General features: G+C 48.1%; 1 protein-coding gene across 3 annotated transcripts in view; it reads left to right on the top strand.

The window, feature by feature from the left end:
• The window catches only part of LOC135387031 (phospholipid-transporting ATPase ABCA1-like), a 476,077-nt gene that overhangs the window by 137,873 nt on the left and 316,682 nt on the right, over positions 1 to 21,522 (top strand). For all 3 annotated transcript variants that reach the window (XM_064616460.1, XM_064616459.1, XM_064616458.1), the window contains 2 exons: positions 1,019 to 1,207; positions 1,279 to 1,457. In XM_064616460.1, coding sequence (XP_064472530.1) covers positions 1,019 to 1,207; positions 1,279 to 1,457 — 368 coding nt within the window. The remainder of the gene's footprint in view (positions 1 to 1,018; positions 1,208 to 1,278; positions 1,458 to 21,522) is intronic.

Genomic DNA, 21,522 nt, shown 5'->3' with positions numbered 1-21,522 from the left:
CCAGGGGTGGTTGTTCCTGATTGGCGGACGAGGTACTCACGTGATCAACTTAAACCAGACGTCACTAAACCACTGGATAAGTGGGACTGGTGAATACGGGCAACTGTGTTCAAGGCCATGGTGTGTCCGAAGTGGTCCCGAGGCACACGAAGCTGATCTGGGTCAGCCTCTAACATCTAACGCCGCTCTGCGCGCTACGCTAGGTGCCCCAGAGAACATGCCGTTGATTGAATTCTAATAAATAGCTACGCCATCTACAATCATACGGTCAGCTGCATTGCCGAACTTCATGTTTTTCAGAGCACCGAACCAGAACGCACGATGACTTTTAGAGCGCAATCGCTCTCCGTCCGACGAAAGGAGGTCCCAGCCCACTGAGTGGTAGTAGAAAAAGTAACAGTTCCTAATGCTGGGAGAGGGAAGGTGTTATCCTAGCGAAAGTCGGACGCGATAGGCCATGCCTGTGTGATGCCTGGCTGGGCTGGGTTTCCAACTTCTTTTTTTGGTTGGACTGACAAAGATTGCGCTGAAAAATTCATTCCTGTGGGAGCTCCGTAGAGCATGTTCGTTTTTTTTTTTTTTTTTTCTGATGGGATGGCTTCAGAATACCCCTCAATTATCATTTATTTGAGTAAATTAGACACGCTCTTCACATTGGTGGGGTAAAAAAGTGACCTTTACTTGGCAAATTTCCGACTTAAGCTCGCCATAATTTACATAACGAAACTTGCGTTAGACGACAGTTACATCAGGAATTGGCAAAAATACGTCAAGAACAAATGCCATTGACTGCATGACTGTAGGTAGTGTTTTTTTATATATTATCATTCAATTACACGTTTTCTGGGACACCCTGTATGTTGTGCATATAGGTTTTCTATTGGATTTTTAACTCAATCGCACAGTGGTCGGGCAAGTGATAAGGATCCTGGTGAATTGATTACTGTACGGTGCACAGTTTCGCGGATTCCTTGATGTCATTTGACTGCCCCTGTAACTAATGCTGTTACTCTTTCAGCGAACGTGGCTGTCACTTTTGCCATCATATACTGGTTAGTGGCGTCACTCTGGCCAATTAGCAAGGTCGGTTCCACACTTTCTCAATACATGACGTATTCCCGCGTTTGGAAATTGGCCTACTGCATGACGCCTCTCATTGGAACTTATTACACGATACTACTTATTGGACTTGCTTGTGACATAAAAGGTATGAATTCCTTTTTCTGCTTGCCGTTTTCTGTTGTCAACCCACCAAGTGTCGCCCTCTGAATGCACCAGGCTCAGCAGGATGGTCTGTCGTGACGGTATTCTCTGAAGGACAAGACAACATCACCATACTCGACGTCTGGATGACGATGCTGGTCACCGACATGGCTATGGCCATCCTAGTGTGGTATTTCACCAGAGTACTGCCGTGGGTGACTGGAATACCGCAACCATTCTACTTTCCTTTTCTGGTATCGTAACACCAGCTGCAATCGTGTAGATGTCTTTACCACAGACTGCCTACCAGGAAACATGAATATCATTTGCGTTGTGTTAGTATTCTGAATATGCAGTTCTGCTACGAATCGTAGGAAACGGACGCACCAAGCTTACAGGTGGATTGTTCGTTCATGGGTAGAAGCACACTGCGCGTGTCTGCACTAGAAAGAGCATGATCTGCGGGACGGTGATTTGCAGACTAGTTTTGATATATGTGTTTGTGCTCGAGGTGTCGGCAAATCTACTTAGCTAATGCGCATATTGTGAAAATATCAATTGCTACATAGATATGCTGCACGATCGAATTTACGCGAATGGCATTCAATGACACATCCAGCGTGCTGGTATATGAAGTAACTAGAGGGTACAAGACATTCCTCGACATAGAAAATGTCATTATCTGTATAATGTTCGTACGCATTAGGAAACAACAAAAATAACAACTTTACTGTGAGATGACGAATGAAGAGTTTCATCGCCAGGGAAGAAGCGATACTCCGCATCCCCACCTGGTGGGGATGCAGGTAAATAATTAATGAGCCCCTTCACAATAAGGACCGAAGTTCTATGGTATCCAGAAAGGTCAACGCAGCTTTGAGGGCAGAGCGTTGGTGGGCTGGATGTGGCCAGGGTCCAAGGAATTTTGTGAGCGAGAGAGGGCGAAAGTCTAGCTCGTTAATTGGGACGGAGAGTGCGGTTCGAGAAGGTTGGTACTGTGGGCAACGGAGAAGAATGCGTTCTATACCTTCTACAGCACCGCAGTGACGGCACTGGGGAGAGCCAACTTTCTCTCAGTGATAACGCCACTGCGCTGTAAAAGCCACACCCAGGCGCATTCGATGAACTAATGCGGAATCTTGACGAGATGTATTTCGAGGCACACAGGAACCGAGCGCTGCTCGGAACTCTGCTGTACAGAGCTAGGGGGAGAATGTCAGCGGTCCATTGGCGGAAAACCAGGGGCGTCACGAGGCGTCGAAGTACTGAACGACCATCTCCTCTCAGCAGCTCAATACGCGTCCCTATCCGAAACGAGAAAGCTGCTTCAGTCGCGCCATCGGTCTGTCCATTTCCTTCGACACCGGAGTAAGCTCGATCCCACTGGAGAACCAGCCTGTGCCCTGCTTCGTATACAAGGTTGTGCAGCCATTAACACAACCATCACCAGCGGTGCGGATGAACCTCCGATGCCAGAATTTACAACTGCTTGCAACTGATATGAATACGACCCATTCCCGCGGGTTAAAACCAACGATGTGCTGCAGAAAGAAAAGTATGGCAGACAGCTCCGCAGCTATGCATGAGGTTTGCTTGGAAAGACAACGTGTTCCACCCACTACGCCTTCGGATGGGATGACGAATGCCAAGGCGGACTTGCCGTTTCGAGATGCGCCATCGGTGTATGATGCGACAGATGTTGACGATTTCGCGTCTACCAGACCATAAAAATGGTCTCGAAGGAGTAGAGGGGGAACCTGATCTCTTCGTTCCATGAGGTCCGGAAGACGTATAAAGGTGGGTGGCACAGGCAGAGAACAAGGAGCGTCCAGTGGAGTGAAATCCGTACCTAAGAAGCTAGTGAGAATGTGGCGTGTGTCTGCGCTACACGATGAATATCATTTTCAGGACGGTATCGAATTTTCTGAGGAGTGGGTGATGGGGAATGTATGCACGGAAATGTAGAAAGTGCCGAGCCGTCTCACGCTTACGGAGAACCTTCACCGGGAATTCACCAGCTAAAGCAAGGACCTGCCGTGTTTCAGCCATTCTGGGAACCCCAGGGCTGCGACGAGGGCTCCGGTTAAACAGGATCCGAAGGGCATTTGATGACATTGTGAATCTGCAAGATTGGAAGGCTCTAAAGCACAGTGGCCCTCACCAAAGCCTCGTGAAGAGCTAGAAGGGAGCGCTGATCACAGCGAAAGCGGAAGCGTTGCGGAAGCCATCGCTGCACTTTGGTTTCAAGGTGCTTAATGTGGCGAGACCAGCGCAGGTCCGACTCCATGACCTACACGAGGAAGCGATGGGAACGTACAGGCTAGAGCTTGTTTGCACCAACCCAAAGAGGGAAATTTGTTATCGCCTAGCAGGTGAAAAGGAGGTTGACGCACTTTTCGTGCGAAAGGTCCACCCAAAGTCGCGTGAGGTACAAATGGACATGAATTAAGGATATAGCCGCAAACGACGCTGACTGGCTTGTCGTGACATGTAGTGTATATAACTCAGCAACTTCTAATCCACTCGCGCAGCACAACGAAGCGAAGCACTCTCGTTACGGTGACGGACGTACGCCTCAGCAATATGCTGCACAGCCTGCAGTGACTTGAAAGCACCTAGCATTACAGGGAAGGAATCCCTTCCTATCAAACACTGCGTCTTTTGTTTGACCTGCCGCTTCCCTTGCCATGAGAGAAACCAGCGACATTTTACCCCGAATGAAACGTCCGATCCGAGTGTCGCGCATCCCGATTAGTTGTAGGATCCATGATTTCGCTCAAACGACCACGCTCTCAGTCGGTTCAACCGATTGGCATCGCGAGGCAAGATGGCGGCTGTTTTTCAGCAAGTAGAAAGTGGCAGTGACAATGCCAGATATGTTGACTGTTTGGAACAATGTGTGTCATCTGCAGGAAGTTGTTGAATGGAACTACGTATTAAGTTGGACATTTCATGCGATTCAACGTTTAATCGTGCTGTGCTGATTGGGCACTTGGTGCAAGTCTCAATACATGTACATCTGCATTTTCAGTCAATGCAAGGTGCACAAGGGCAATATGGGGTTCATCTTGGCGAGATTTTCTCAATCTTGACTCAAACTCGTTTGAGCCAATATGGGGAAATCCTGGCAAAACGGGTCCCATACTACACTGCTGCCGCCAATGCGCAGCCAATATGGGTCCGGTGCTGCCTCGGTGGTTTCGAAACGGTTCTTCATGGGAAACTCAGTTGCCTTCGTTTCATTTTTATATGAACTTTGATATGAACATACATATCACAGCTATGCCACTTTTCATGATTTCTTCAAAGCTAATGAAAAATAAACAAAAAGCGTTCGAAGACAAAGATAAAAAGGGTAACCGATTACCACTGTTCCACATTTTTCTCTTATTCACGAACTGGTGTTTTTTTTTTTATTTTTCTTCTTTTTTTGCATCAACTACTTCTACTGGATTCAATCGAACCCAGCCCATCCCTGTGAATGCTACTCTGTCGTTCATTCTTATTGGTCCCCTTCTTCTCTTCCTACCCCTCTTCTTCCTCTGCAAACTTCTTGTTCCTCGCGTCTTTCTTATCGTTATTATTGACCTCCGTAATTCTGTTACATTGAATATGATACTTTATGCTGATAACTGCCTTCCTTATCGTCCTATAAGATCCTCTGACAAAATATCCCTTCAGCAGGACCTTGCAGCTGTCAACAGCTGGTGCTGTACTTGGCTCTTTTCGTTAATGCTTCTAAATGTTATCTTCCATTTGGTCATTCTCAGTCGTCCTTCCGTATCAACACAGTTTTGATCTTTGTCGTGTTCCACTAGCACTTACAAATATGCAGGTGTTTATCTCTCCGCTAATTAATCTTCACTGATCAAGTCACAGTCATGTGTGATGACAACAGAAAACTGGGTGATGCTCGCTGGAACCTGTGCCTTGTATTAAACGAGAGTCTGGCCATTGATGGAACCTGCATAAACCTGACGTTACGTCCACTTTTTGAGGAATCCCATCAGGAATCTGCCCAATCCAGTCTCCCCTACAGGTCGAAATATAGGACCCTATTGTTTGATGCCGTCCAGTACTTATATCTCACCTTTATTTACTAGGTGCAACGATTCTGCAGAAATTGGATTGATAGTGTTGGAAGGAACTACAACAACAAATTGATTTTGAGATAGAGAGTGGGTAGGCTCATCGCCAGAGGCGATACTCTACCCCATTGCTGGTGGGGACGTGGGAATAAAATAATGAGCCCCTTCACAATAACGATCGAAGTCTGATGGTGTCCAGAAATGTCAAAAGAGCTTTGAGCGCAGATCGTTGGATCCCTGGGCCGGATTGGGCCAGGGACCAGCTGACTAAGAGACGCGGAGAACGCGGTTGGGAGTTGTTAACAAGGGTTGTGCACCCTGCGCTGCACAGTGCGCAGATGACTTATCGGTTTTTCTTACACACAAACGTACACAAACAAGATGCACCTACAGACAGGCCCCTCGTGAAGCCATGGTGCAATACTACTGCATGAACAAAATTTATCCATAGAAAACCACGCAGGAAGTTAAACACAGACAGCCGTCTTACATACTGAAGTGACCGGACTACGTGGGTAGCACCTGTTATTGCACGGAGGCCAAAACCCGAATGCCAGCTGCCTAGCAGCTGCTCATGAGACTCGCCCGTCGTCATTCTCAACATGGGTGACGGTGGAACTGCAGCGCCACTACAATGCCCCCCCCCCCCATTAAGAATATCCGTAGCGCTCCGGTTTACCATGCGTGCGCATTGGATATCGAGCTCCCAAAGTCCTTAGAGGAGCAGCAGAGTTTTCTAGAGGAAGTGCAGAGTCTGCTGTCGCTGGAACAGGGCACTGTTCGCTGTCGCCTTTAGTTTGTCGTCTCAGAAAACGGGAGAAGGAACCCTTGAGAAGCGTTGTTTCCTGGAGACTGCAATGGAGTTCTGTCGTCTTGTGGAACATGCGTAAGCCATGTTGTCGTAGACTCTCGTCGTTTTAAATGATCCTTGTGGACCCTGTGTTCTTTGCTGAACTCGTCTTTCGCAACATTCATTGTAGAGCCCTCCTTGTTACGATCACGGGCTCCTGCGATCGCGGGTTCGGACATCGTGGTTCCTCTTCTGTCTAGCACGGGCTTTCCTAGATGACCCAGACATGCTCAAGTCCTGAGCCTTCTCCGGACACATCAGATCCAACACCGATCGATAATGTCTGCCATTTAGAGGTTCACATGCTGGACGACCTGTCGTTGCATGAGGAGTAACGCGATACTTGAAGACGAAATCACGTACTCGATCCCGTTCTCCTCCCTCCGACGTAGAATGACGAACAGTTGTCTTGAACGTTCGTACAAAGCTTTCCATTCGATTTTGGGTGGTATGGAGGAGCGTAGACATGACCCTTTGCGGAGCCCCTTTGCTCGTAGATAGTTTTCGAGAACCTCGCCTGTAAACGGGGGTCCGTTATCGGTAACAAGGACATCAGGAAACCCGTTCTGGACAAATACGTCATCAAATGCGTCCACTATCTTGCTGGCGGTGGTCTTGGACATGCATTTAACGTCAGACCATTTGCTGAATGCGTCGATGACGATTAGGTAATTGACTCCTTGCAGTTCAGCAAAATCCGCGTGAAGCTGGACCCAAGGTCTCTCTGGAGGTTCCCATTGGTGTAAGGGTACCCGTACTTCTTCAGCGGACACTGCTGCACACGCGTCGCAGTGCTTCACCTTAACCTCGATAGCATTGTCCAACCCAGGTCACTAGATGTAAGAACGTGCCAACATCTTCATCTTAGTCTGTCCAACGTGACAGTCATGAAGGATATCTAGCATCGCTTCTCTGAATGTAGGGGGAATAACAGTACGCAAGCCCCATAGGACACAACCCTTGTGCACTACAACTTCTGTCTGCCGCGGATAGTATGGAACCAACTCAGCAAGAACACTCGCGGGCCAACCGTTCTGGATGTAGTCTACCACCATGAAGAGGGACAAATCGCTCGCAGTAGCTTTCGCGCCGTCTTCAGCTGTTATTGGAAGGATAGACATGCTCTCATCTTCGATGGCATCGATTTCTTCACAATGAACGCTGAACATTTCCTGGTGTCCCGACCGATCGAATTCTGCATCCGGGCCTTCCGGAAGACATGATAGACCATCTGCATTAGCGATGTCTTTCGTTCCTTTGAATTCAATGTCGTAGGTGTAGTTCATCAAAATAAGTGCCCAGCGCTGTAGACCACCCAATGTTGACACTGGTATCCCTTTTCTTAACCCGAAAATGGTGGTTAAGGGCTTATGATCGGTGTAGAGGACAAATCTCCTTCCCCTTAGGTATTGATGAAATTTGCTCACACCAAAGATGATGGCAAGTGCCTCTCGCTCTGTCTGAGCGTACTTCGTCTCTGCTGACATGAGTGTCTTTGATGCGTGAGCTACCGGTCTGTCTTTGCCATTGATACGGTAATAGATGACTGCGCTGAGTCATTTGGAAGAAGCATCAACTGCTAAGAAGATGGGCTTCTCCGGGTCGAAGTGAGTCAGGACCTCCGCGGATGTTAACATCCTCTTTACCGTCTCGAAAGCTTCTATGCATGCGGATGCCCACTTCCACGCCATACCTTTCTTCAGCAAGTCATTCATCGGTACGCAAACATCCGACAAGCTGTTCAAATACTTCCCTTATTTATGGACCATTCCCAGAAATGAACGCAGCTCCGGCACTTCAGCGGGTGGAGGCATATTAAGGATTGCTGAAGCCATCTTGGGTGATGGTCTAAAACCCTCAGCATCCACAACATGGCCTAAGTACTCCACCTGCGGCTGGAGGAACGCACACTTCTCTTTCTTGAAAGTGAAGCCGAATTCCTGTAGTCGAGTGAAGATGTTGTTCAAGTTTGTGAGGCTCTCTGCGTCATTTCTTCCGGTGATGATAACGTCGTCAAGATAGCAAGCCACCGATGACAGTCCAGCAATGACCTGTTCCACCATGCGTTGAAAAACAGCTGGTGCTGAGGCGATACCTAAACACATTCTGTTGAACTGAAACAGTCCCTTGTGTGTGTTGATGACGAACATCTTCTTGGCCTATTCATCAAGTTCCATTTTTAGATACGCCTCAGACAGATCTAGCTTCGTAAAATTCTGACCACCGTTGAGGACTGCCAGTATCTCTTCTGATCGTGGCAGTGGATACTGTGTAATCGCCAGTTGCGGGTTGACAATAACGCTGAGGTCGCCACGTACCCTTACGGCTCCATTTGGCTTCGGCACTACAACGATAGGCGTCGCCCATTCCGAGACCTCAACCGGTTGCAGTACTTCATTGTCCACTTCACTCTGCGGATCCTTCTCAATGACTTGCCTTGTAGCGAACGGAATTGGGCGAGGCTTGAAAATTTTCAGTTGTGCCCCTTCCTAGAAGTGCAGGTAAACCAAACTTTTCGTAAACCTTCCCAATCCTGAACGAAACAAATATTGGTACTTCACTAGGATCTCGGTCAGAGACGGTTCCTCGGAGCTTACACTTCCAACAAAGAGCGAACTCATGCCGATGCGAAGCGCTCGAATCCAGTCCCTCCCTAGAAGGTTTGTGTGTTCCGTTCTAGTGAACAAAACTTCCAGCTTCTCGCTGCTTTCGCCCAAGCATACCTGAAGATGTGCCTCTGCGCGCAGCCCAATATCGGCCTTGTTAAAGCAACGGAGTTGGTATCTTGGAGGACGTAACTTAGGACTTACCAGTTTGAGTTTGAGAAAAGTCCGCTGATCAGGCCGGGTTGCGCGAGATCCGGTGGCAACTTCAAGTAGGGCATCTTCTCCTTCGATCCGGCAACTCACATGCTGTCCATCTTGTTCTACTGCTATGTAAACATCAGTCACGAGCTTGACCTTGCGGGAGCGCCTTCTTCTTCTCGAACGGCCTGATGACGTCGCTGAGGAGTTTCCGCTGCAGCACATCTTCGCTATGTGGACCTTCTTCCCGCAAGAACGGCAGTCTTCGGATCGGAAACTGCAGTCGTCTGCACTAGTCGTCTGCACGTGGTTCCACGTCGAAGGCACCGAATGTTTCCCTCAGGCCTCAGTAAGTGCACCGCGTTGTTTGAACACAGGTGCTGAGATTCAGTCGCCGCTGGCAAACAACTTTCCGCCAGCCGCAGTGCAGATACCAAGGTAAGGTCTTGTACAAGCACAAGCCGTGTCCGGAGTCGTTCGTCTCGCGATGAGAGTCCCGCGTTTCTCTCTTCAAATACGTGACCCGTACAGCATCCCATCACGGAGCTGATTCGGACAATCCGTGAAACAGCCGCAACAGGACCTCCTGCGGATATACGGCTACGGATATCCCTCCATAAATCGGATATGGTCATTGGGATCTATTTCGGACGTCCGTAGCAGATGGTGTTCTGTCTGGGCATATGGGGGCAGCATGCCAATATAGAGTAGTATCGAGACGTGACATACCGTCTGCACAAAGCAAACACTCGCTGACGGTTTCAGCGTGCGTTCTGTCTCCCTGTCTTCGTTCAGATTGCTTAAAAGTGGTGTAAAATGGCCAATGACAATGCATGGCACATTCGAACATATCACTTCACAATTATATTAATTACACACCTGAAGCGGCAAAACCCCTGAAAGCTAAGCACGATTTGGCTTCAGATCCAGGGCTGTGTCTTCACTCTGACATTTCAAACGAGACTGACTGGCCTGCTGGCTATTGCAGAAACGCTTCCACTTACGGGTAGTTACAATATCAGACGAGTTGCCACAACAGCATCAAGCAGCATCAAGTGTGCACTGTAGTACACAGCCTATAATACGCTCTAGACTTAGTGGAGCAAAAATTTAACGTTGGAAATTACGCAAACTACATTTGGCGACCAAACAAAACTGCGCATGCGTGACACAGAGCGCTGGCAAATCGCATGGTGGCAGTTAGCGGAACCTCCCGTATACGCAATGGTCGAGGGAAAATGGCGGGCTACCAAACCACGTGATCTCCAGGAGCCACTCACTGCGGTCAAGATCAACACGTCGGGAAAAAGCTTCGGTCAAGTGCGCATGCGCAGACCAACCTCCTTTCCTAACCTCCTTTTGTCTCCTCGGGTTTTTCGCCTCCAGCCGTCCCCTCTCCCCTAGCTCCGTCTGTTTTTCTTTCGCGCTTGCTGTAAAATAGCGTAGGTGTTGCCCCAAAGCAGAGAAACAAAGATCGACGGCGGTTGGCTTACGAACAGTTTCGAAAAAGTTACAGTACATATCTTGTCACGTCTTGTAACGGGCTTCACTGGAGCGTTAGGTGCTTCAACACCGAAGAGCAGTTCAAAATCCACTCGCCGTTCGCACACCCGATATGTACAGGTGTACAGTTTAAATAAAAGTAAATAAAAGACAACATATTGATTATGCGTAACTGTGAACGAAAATCACTGTTATTTATTTATTTATTTATTTGAAAGATACTGCCGGCCATCTCTTGATGGCCATGACAGATGAGGTGAGTACACTACATACAACATACGGCTATAAACAGTGCAAAATGTCAAGTGTTAAACATCTGAAGTCAAGAAAGAAAGTTAGCCTACAAGACCTTGTAAAAACCGGATTGGTGATGAAATTTGTGTAAGACAAGAGGGCAATTTGTTCCATTCTCGTACAGTACGAGGAAAAAAAGAAAATTTAAACACATCTTTATTGCAACGAAACTCACGGATTAATTTACTATGTTTCAGTCTTGTGGATCGGCTCGAATTGTAAGTTAAGTAATCGCAGAACTTGAGCCCATTAGTACCGCTAACTATATCGTGCAAAAGCTTGAGACGCCGAATTTTCCTTCGTTGAGCCAAGGTTGGCAAACCAAGATTAGCATAGAGTGAAGTCGAAGATGTGTGCTGACCATATGCATTATATATAAATCGAAGGGCTTGTTTCTGCACAGATTCTAGCATGTTAGTATGCGTCTGTACGTAGGGATCCCAAAGAATATCCGCGTACTCTAAAATTGGCCGCACTAACGTAGTGTAAGCCGTCAGCTTCGTTGCAGACGTACAGTGGCGCATCGTCCTCCTCAGTGACCAAAGTTTACGGGTGCTTTGGTAGCAACTTGTTCAAAATGCTCGGCCCAGCTTAGGTTTGATGCTATTGATACACCAAGGTATTTTTGGTTCTCCACTTTAGTCAACACAGTAGTGTTAATGCTATACGGAAAGGACAACGACGTTTTCTTCGTTGTAACACACATGAACACGCACTTTTTCACATTGAGCTCCATCTGCCACATTTCACACCACGTAACAACAGATTGCAGACAGTTGTTTAATTTGACTTGGTCGTTAGTAGTGTTTATACTAGAATACAAAATGAAATCATCAGCAAAGAAACGACACTGGATTCCCGGAATGGCGATGCAAAGGTCATTTATAAAAATTAGAAACAACAACGGTCCAAGCACGGACCCCTGTGGTACTCCGGAGAGAACTGCCAAGGAATGCGAATGAGCTCCACCAACACTCACGAACTGCTTACGATTAGTAAGATGGGAGTGAAACCATTGCAGTATACGATCATTACTTATTATGTTTTTCAATTTATACAACAGCTTAGTGTGCGAAACTCCGTCGAATGCCTTTGATAGATCTAATAACACAACGTCCGTTTAACCACCTTTGTCTACAACAGAGGCAAAGTCATGAACTATGTGTACAAGTTGCGTAACTGTTGAGTAACCTCGCCTAAAGCCGTGCTGCTCTTTCACCAGGAAATCACTTTCTTCCAAAACGCTAATTATGTGTTTAAAGACAATATGTTCCAGAACTTTGCTACTAGTACTTAGTAGTGATACCGGCCTGTAGTTAGTAATGTTTGATTTATCACCGCTTTTAAATATTGGTACCACTTTGGCTACCTTCCAGTCAGACGGGATTTCACCCGATCTTAAACTGGATTGGTAAACGACACAAAGAAACTTTGAACACCACTCTGCATACCGCTGTAAAAAAGCATTGGGTATCCCGTCTGGACCACACGCCTTCTTCGTGTCCAGCCGGAGGAGCCTATCTAAGACACCCTCTGTGAACACTTCGACATCGCTCAGACCAAAGCAGGTAGAAGAGAAAGGTGGTTCTGTACAGTCGTCGTTGGTGTACACAGAGGCAAACCACCCGTTGAATTCATCCGCGATTCTCGCGCCATCGAGAACTGCCACCCCATTGAGTTTAATCTCTTTAATCTTATTGTCCTTTTTGACCAGATGGCGCCAGAACCGTCTTGGATTATGTTTAAGAAAGTTGTGCATAGTAACATTAAAGAAGTGGAAACGAGAACGGCGTACTAGTGAACGCAATTTTTGACGCAGAACCGGGAGTGAGCCTTTGTGCCCTGGATGGAACCTTTCTATCCTATTTATTTTACGTTTCAACTGTAAAATCTCACGCGTTACCCAAGGATTACGCTTCTTCCGCTTCACTGTGCGAAAAGGCACAAACTTTTCAATGCACTCCAGCGCCAAATTCTTAAAGAAAAAGCCACCTTTTGTCAACAGAGACTGCGGTATCCTCACAAAGCACAACAAATCGGTCAAAAGATTCTTCGAGCATGTCCACAACATCAGTATCACTTGCCCTGCTGAAATCACGACATTTGTTGGTCTCAATATTTGTCCCCCAGTTAATTGACATGTTCAATGTGCAAACAACTGCATCGTGCTCAGATATTCCGTTTGCGATCGACACATCAATTAGCGTATTTGCTGCAGCGTGAGATAAGAAAACGAGGTCAATCAACGACTCGCCATCATTGGTCCTACGCGCATTGATATTTAGCAACCTAAAGGGGCGCCGTCAACACGTGTCGTATGAGACGTCAGATTGTCGACATGAATTTTGGCAGATCAGTTATGAATAGGCAATCGATGTTGATTTCATATTTGAACACAAAAACACACTTGTCGCAATCCTTCGTAAATCAAAGTGAGCGTGAGGGGCAACCAGCATAATCATACATATAATTTGATTAGCCGCATATCCGAAACGCGCAAATTATGGCAACGCACTGCAGTATGAAACGCCTCAAACGTAGAGTGATTCGTAAATGTTGTACGCAATACACTTCACAGGATAAACCTGCATTACTTCCTTCGGTAACAAAAACTAACCAGACTTGTCTTACCGGTCACCTGCGGGATATCGGAAGGGGAGTGCCGACTTCCCACGTCCTTTGGAGGTGCAGGGATGCCCTGTCACGTTCGTCTTGATGCCCTGTCACGCTGGGATGATCAGCTGGATGCGCAATGCTGTGTTCACAATAGCTGTTCCCCACAATCTAAATGGCAAGTATTCAAAACAACGGTCGTAGCAGTGGAGTGCAGCTGTAGCTTTCACAGTTACGCCAGGAACCCCCCCACCCCCTGGCCATGCGATCACCCGTAGCGAATCGCCAAGATTGAGCCGGAAAACGGCACCAATTGACCGAACTGTCCATATGTGGTGCGTGCCCTCTCCGATACCGTCATTCGGATACTCCCCACCCCCCTTTGTAGCCCGCGGTCCGCTACGACGTCTGCTAATGTTATCCCGAAGTAGAAAATGCCAAGACGAAGGAATGCACATGTGCAAATTTATTCACACGGTAAACATATAAAACAATAAACATTTAAAACAAATAAACAAGAAGCAACGTTTGACTGGAAGTAAATCAACAGGATTATTACAGAAAATTGGGGAATAAATAAATAAAGAATAACTAGGGGGTGCAGAACAACAGACCGCGTGACTGTCTTAATATACAATCTTTAATGGAACCTATTCGGTTTGGAGAAAGTACATATGTACATACATAGCACGTAATGATGCGCAGGAGCTACTCGCTTCATCCTAGCACAACTGTAGAATTTTCAGGTGACAGAGGCTACATGCTTGGGGATCGCAGGTCCACCAACAGCTGTCGTTGTCTGAATGAAAAATGCGCTATGTGAGACATGCTACCGTTACGCACCGACGTGTCGACTAATGACATAATTGGGGGGCCAGACGTACTCGATAGTCGATACGTGCTGTTTTCCTTTCCTTCACACCAGTGTGTTACACATCAGACCCATTCAAATAGCGAATAAAACGCAGCTAGTAACGCTATACAGAATAGCACATCAATCAGGCCATGGGTGATGACCGAGAGAAAGTGATGTAATACTTGCAAGGCGCTACTGGCAGTTATGCACACTGTTAGGCGGCAGTTTTAAACGTCGGATCACTGATATGCATCATATGTTTGTCTGCTTACCTTTCATTACGGTGTCTATCGCTCGAACATCTTCGAAATCCACGAAACATAATCACCGTCTGCCCACATGGACACCAGCAGCACAACGGTCAGACGGGCCGCTCGGAGGGAAACGAACGTGAGCGAATCCACCGGTTAAATGAGCCTCAGGCAATCATCATCGAGGAAGGTACAGCCGGAATGTGGCGGGAAATGCTAGCGGCGACACTATTTTCGCGGGGGCGAAATTCTCTTACTGTCAAGGTGTCTACTAAACTGTAGCCTTCAAATCCCCTGACTTTTCCTGGTTCTCACTGACTATTTCAAGCGAATTCCCTGACCAAAAACCAAAGGGAATTTCGTGCGTGCTGCTATGTTTTGATACAGATCCCTAATACAACAGATCATTTATTGAGAAATTTGTAAGACTGCCCTACTTTTCTGTCTCTGAGCTGCTACTGCTACTCGTGGCAACGTTGCTGTGGCGTGGCCGCTCATCCACTCATCAGCACTCGCGATTCGCTGCGCATCATGACGGCATTTTTCTGCGATTTTCCCTGACTGCCGCTGCCTCTTTGGTAAACTCCCTGACAATCCCCTGACTTTTCCAGTTGCATCAAAATTCCCTGATAATTCCCTGTTTTCCATGTTTCCTCGGTTGGTAGACACCGTGACTGTACCCTCCTGGTCGTAGTCTCCTCCAACGTTTCTCTTTCTCATCCGTTCAGCCGGCTGATGGGATCCTCGCTCCCCAAACAAATTACTCTCGCCCAATCAGTGCGAAGTAAGACTGACGTCAGTTCTCGGATACCTCTGAGTATCCACATATTTACACATATATCGCGCAACCATTAGGGATATTTAGAGCAACTGCGCCAGCGGCAACTATGTTTTCGAAGCGGTGAGATTCGCTTTCGTGTCGGCGCCTGACGGCGGTGAACCAGCAAGGACGCACGCGCGCTTCCGTGTTGGCATGAAGGCATCGTAGAGGCACAATCATTCGACACTGAATATGGCGATGGTAGGCATCGTACTCTCTCTTGAGATTGTGGGGGTTCCAGGATGTTCTGGGAGATGGTGGTGTTTTCATAAGAACCACTGAATCTTGTGTTTGAAGCTTAATTGCAACTCGTCTGCTCGCTGGCGGAATTCGGTTGTCATTAGCTACTAAACCGCTACAAGATCAAGATTTGCAGTAGTATAGCGTACCCACATCAGCACATGAATATAAACCCTAACATCATGATACACACAGATCTTCATGTAGGCAGCACGCACTTCTTTTTCTTCCGCTTCAGGCGCTGGCCGTTATCCACCAAGGTGGATTGGAAAGGGGTAAGCTATGATTAAGGTCCCGTGTTTTCTACGATTCCGCGAAATCTCGCGGGATCCGGAATTCATCGCAGATTCCTTCGTTCAACACAACATTTCGTGGAATCCCTTATTCTGCTGGAAATTGCATGGCGTTTTGCACGCAATTTCGCGAAGGTCCGATGTGGTGGAAGGGCGTGATTGGCGCAATGTGGACATTTACTACAACGTGCGGCGTCTTAGGAGAAGTATTGCGCGCTCACGCAAAAGCGCGGCAGCGCGCGCGAAAGCACGTATTGCGTACGCTCCCAACTGCTCCAAGGTACACATGACCCTTTGACGTATTTACTCGCAGATGTTGCGCCATCGCGTAACTTGCGCACATCTTTTCATTAAAAATGACAAGAAAACAGTCGCGTAATTTGAGCACCCGCGTTTTCGCGTGTGGATATCTGGCAGGCGCGTCTCAGCGACCGTGCGGAACGCTGTCAGTGCTACCGAAGTTATTGCAGTGCTTTTGTTTGATTTACGCACGCTTTCGGGTGATAGTCTTGTGACACGCTAGCCGATAATGTCACTCGTACTACAAAATGCGGAAAGGAAAACACTGGACAATCACGCCATGACAAACCTTGCAGCACAACGCGACAAAGCTGGCGAACATTGCATGCTTTGGGTTGTCAATGCGACTAGCGGCGTCTTCCAGCAGCGTCGACGACAGACGGCATTCGCTCCCACAAAAGAACATAAGATGTCATGTAATGCTGAGCGAAACAGTGCTTGGAGTCTCTAAGCTTATAAAAAAATGTTTCCACATGCAGGCAGCCGATGACTCATTGCCGCTGATAATCGGCGAGTTGATACGTCCATGCTGCGGAATTTTAACTTTGCCGCAGCAGAAAATCAGGGACCTCATCGAAGAGCATGCATTTTTAAGCTGTTTCTCTCAAGAGCAGTGATTATAGAGACTCAACTCCTAAATGGTCCTCGAACATTAATTTCCTTACGGATGTCATTGAAGGTTAGCTGGAACAAACACATTACAGCGTCCTTTTGGTTGAACCAGTTGTTGCAGATCCATTTTAGGATGTGATATCATTTGCTTTCTTACCGTCATGCAGCGGACATGATAGCGGATGATTGATAGTCATCACATAACAGCTTATCAATAAGTTATTCTGGTACATAAATGCGTGTGTGGGTAATCATCACACAGAATTGCATCTAAAAGCTGTATATAATCTAATTAACATATAATTAAATCTACACATCTAATTAAATCTCATCTACAACAGTGCAACTTACCTTTCATAGCTGTATGTGAACATGACATGGATGTTGCATGCCCTGCCAATACAGTCTATCGATCTGATCAATCCTCTGAGAGCAGAACAGCGCTATACTTTCGCAATGACCTTGTTGCTACACCCATAGGTACAGTTTGTCGTCACTGTTATGATTGTCATCTGCAATCTCCGCCTTGGGAGCTTGCTATTAACAGTCGTCAGTATCTATTGATGTCGTGCCGTTGAGGTACCGCGGACTGACCTCGAACACTTATTCAATTCACTGGGAGTCCCAGCTCTCGTGCTGGGTAACTTCAATACTCATGATACAACCTGGGCAAGCCGTAGGACGGCCGAACGGGGAATGAGGTTGTTTGAAGCAATGAAGAATGCTCACATGTGCCTACCTAACGACCGACAGCCAACTTCTATGCGATCACCAACATCACTCGATGTATTGGATCTTTCTTGACGCTCAGCGGACAGTATTCGCCACTTGTCGTGCGCTACCGCTGTCGACACCCGAGGTAGTGGCCGCTTTCCTCTGTGTATTTCGCACAATAGACTGCGTCTCTCAACCACTACTGGACTGATTTCATTCACGAAGTGGGGACACTTTCGTGCCGGCCTCTGAACATCTGTGCGCACCGGTATGCTCCCAGAGGTTCTCTCGCAAGCCATACGTTGCGCGATTCAGGGCGCGGTGGTCCTGTCTAAAAGGTGTAACAGGTCATGTCGGTCATTCTCCAGCAATTAACCACCTTAGGACATTACGTCGCCGAGCAGAAAGAACGGCTCGTCATACAGGGCAGCTTCCTGACATAGCAGCATATAGCAGGATGAAAGCAATACTAACACGAGAACGAAGACCTGAAGCGTTGGCATAAGTTTTGTCAACACCTTTCACCGTTTGACCAGGCCACAAAGATCTGGAGGACGATTCGATCTGTAAAGGACGCGGCCCCATAAAAGAGTCCTCTCGTGGCACTGGCCATCGTTTAGGGTGTGGACGAAAACACGATAGCGACAGGTTTCTAAAAACGTCGTACTAACAACACCGGAGGCTGCGTCGACGACCGCGGTACACAGCAGTTGTGTCCAGAGCTATGCTGCACTGCGGAACCTTGACTCCAAGCTCTCCTCCATGTTTATAATACGTCTTGGAAACAGGGACCCTCACCTCGAAGGAGGAACTAGTTGTTCCCATCCTGAAACCAGGCAAACCGCGAAATGCCCTGTCCTCTTTTCGCCCTGTGAGCTTGACAAGCCGTGTGGGAAACTGATGGAGAGTTGGATTTGCATCGCCTCGACTGGTGGCTGGTAAAGCAAGGTGCCCTCCCTCACGAAATGGCAGGCTTTCGTCGCCACCGAAGCTCCAGTTCTCGACCCGAGTTCTCGAGTTTGGTGAGGGCGACTGTGCTTTACAGCCTCCTAACCTTGCACAGCATTTCCAGAGCGTCACTACATACCCTTCGGACCCTGTTTGCCCGAAACCTTCGAAGCTGCCTTGGGGTTCCCTAAATGGTTGAAACACGGCACGTCTTTGCTGAAGCTACTGAACTGCCGGTGGAGGTTCTCCGCGAGCCTGAAACGTCTCGGCATTTCCTACGTGTGCACGCGCGCATTCCCCGTCATCCACTCTTCAAGAAAATCCGATACCGTCTCGAAAGTGATTTCTAACGAGTAGCTCAGAGGACACGCCAGTCTTCCACTGGCTTAATAGCTAAGGACGTCACATCGTCGGACGTCCCCTGGTCTCTGCCTGTGACACGCACCTGCCTAGGTCTTCCGGACCTCCAGGAACGAAGAGATCATGTTCCCTCTCAAGTCCTTCGAGCCCATTCTTATGCCCTGGTAGACGCGAAGTTTTCTTTCTGCCGCAGCATACACCAGTGGCGCACCTCGAAGTAGCAAGTCCGCCTCGGCATCCGTCATCCCATCCGAAGGTGTAGTCGAAGGACGTCGCCTTTCGAATCAAACCTCGTCCACAGCTGCGGAACTCTATGCCATACTTCTGTTTCTGCAGCACATCGTTGATTTTTCCCTGCGCGAATGGCTCGTGTTCAGTGACTCTACATCTGCGCTGCAAGCAACTGAAAATTGTAGCATCAGAGGCTCATCCGCGCCGTGGGTGATGTATCTGCTATTGGCTTACAGCTTTGTCTATGAGGCAGTGCACAGGCTAGTTCTCCTGTGAATTCCAGCACACTGCGGTATAAAAGGGAATGAACAGGACGACAGCACAGGAGAAGCTCTCTCGTCTCGGAGACGGACGCGTATTGCGCTGCTGAGAGGAGATCGATGGTTCCGTACTCCGACGCCTCGTGGCTACCCTAGCTTCCCGCAAATGGACCGCTCACATACTCCCCCATGTACGCCAAGCAGAGTTCATCCACCACTCTCTTTTCGCATGCCTCGGCACACCTCTCGTCGAGTTGCCGCATTAGTTCATCGAATGCGCCTCGATGTAACTTTTACAGCGCAGTGGCGTTACCGCGTGGGACAGATTGAGTCTCCCCAATGCTGTCACTGCTGTGCCGTAGAAGATCTACAGCACATTCTTCTCCATTGCCCGCACTACCAACCTCTCCGAACCGTACTCTTCGGATTCCTTATCGAGCTGAACTCTCAACCCCTCCCTTTCACAAAATTGCTTGGCTCTTGGCCACATCCAGCCCACCAACGACCTTCCCTCAAAGCTCTCTTGACCTTCCGGTTCCGACAGGTTAAAGACCGTCGCGTTCTTTAGCTACTAACGTCGAAAAAGTGGTCCCTTCAAAGAACTATAGGGTGCGGAACAAAACCGCAGCGGGTGTACGCCATCCTTCACAATCGCACCCAATTTACTGCGGCTCAAGGAGCTATCCCGCGCCGCGCGTATACGGAGCGGTAGTACGCACTAGTTCACATTCGCACGCAGCCCAATGTAAAACCGATTCCTATGTGGCGCGCTGGAGTGGCGCTGACGTCAATGATTGCATCGTAAACCGTTTATAACACCCGGTGTCGAGACACTCGCTGTGTCAGATGAGATGCGGCCTCGCAAGCGGCCACCACCCACAGGAGAGGAGATCGTGGACCGGAAGCTGCGCACGGCGACGGGAAAAGTCTGTGTGGCTCTTCATTGGACCGTTGTGGCCGTTGAGAGAAATTCGTATCCTCAGCTCAGTACAGAAACACGACGGTAACAAGGCCAATACCGACAAGGCATTGAGGAGCGTCGCATCGGTGGTGCCGGCACAGTTGCGTCCTTATATTCTTAGTGAGCTGCGTAGGGAGTGCGATGTGGTTATCTAGCACTGTAACAAAATCTGACATCATCTTGTACGTGTCGTCGTCAGTCGTCAGACACAAAGCTTCGATTGCAGAGAACCAGCGAGGTGGTTTCTGCAACATTTTTTTAGTTGTGACTGCTCTCGGTTTGCGGAGAACTTGAGTGAATGAATCACATTAAGGCGCTGCTGATATGATGCACTCATTAGTTTGCTCGTGCCTTTGCTCGTGCCTTTGCTCGTGCATGGGTTGCTCCATCACATGATGTTGCAAAGCATTTTCTTTAGTACTTGCTTTCTTTTTTATTTTTCCCCACGTGGCTGATGTGACGTGCTTGCAGTAGACAAATAACTGGAGCAGGCAGTGAACGTATACATCGCACACCATTAAGTGTCAGCCGTGGAAGCTTCCGTCGGACTACGACTTCCTTCCCTGTCTTGCTGTCAACACAGCCTAACGTTTTTGTGACTGGTTCAGGTCTTAAAATGAATCTTGCAAACCTAGGCCAAAACGTTGCATATTTACAACTAAGGCTTAGTATGTAGCGCAGTACTTCATGAACTAAGATGTGTTAATATATATGAGCATCTCCATATTCTTTGTTCTATTGGTAAAGCCCAGTGACATTTGAACAAAAGTGAAAATCTAATGGACACAATTGACAGCTTTCATGATTATTTTTGTCCTTGAGATTTCCGAAGGATTAAGATTCCCCCGGTTAGAACCCTTGTAATAATAGCCGTGGCACAGGGGCTCGTCGATCAAGCATGCTGCAACGCTAAAAAGCCCGTTCAGTAATAAAGTAATCATCTGCGTAGTGGAGTGCGGGCATCTGCAAAGTAAAATCTCACGGTGTCAGCAGCAGCAGATGAAGCAGCCGGACGTGACTGTGTGACGACAAGGCGCGGGAGAGGGAAGCATGCAGAGGTCTTGTCGTCTCTATGTGGTGTTGGTTACCGTGTTAGCGTCATCCTCGCCCCTGACTGCGTGGATTTCCTGGCAGTGGTTGAAGAACGGGTGAGAGGTGCCGCGTCTTACCACTGTTGTCGTGTCTCAGCACGGGGGGAAGGGGAGGGGGAGTGGCTCTGTCCAGGTGGTAGCGTATTCGCGCGGCCGATGTACGCGCATGCGTATGTTGGTTTGTTGCACAATGTTGCGCCGGCTGTTGGGAGCCAACCCTCGTTTGCACC

Source organism: Ornithodoros turicata, chromosome 3, assembly GCF_037126465.1.
Source record: "Ornithodoros turicata isolate Travis chromosome 3, ASM3712646v1, whole genome shotgun sequence".
Lineage (NCBI taxonomy): Eukaryota > Metazoa > Arthropoda > Arachnida > Ixodida > Argasidae > Ornithodoros > Ornithodoros turicata.
This window is presented reverse-complemented; position numbering and strand designations above follow the sequence as displayed.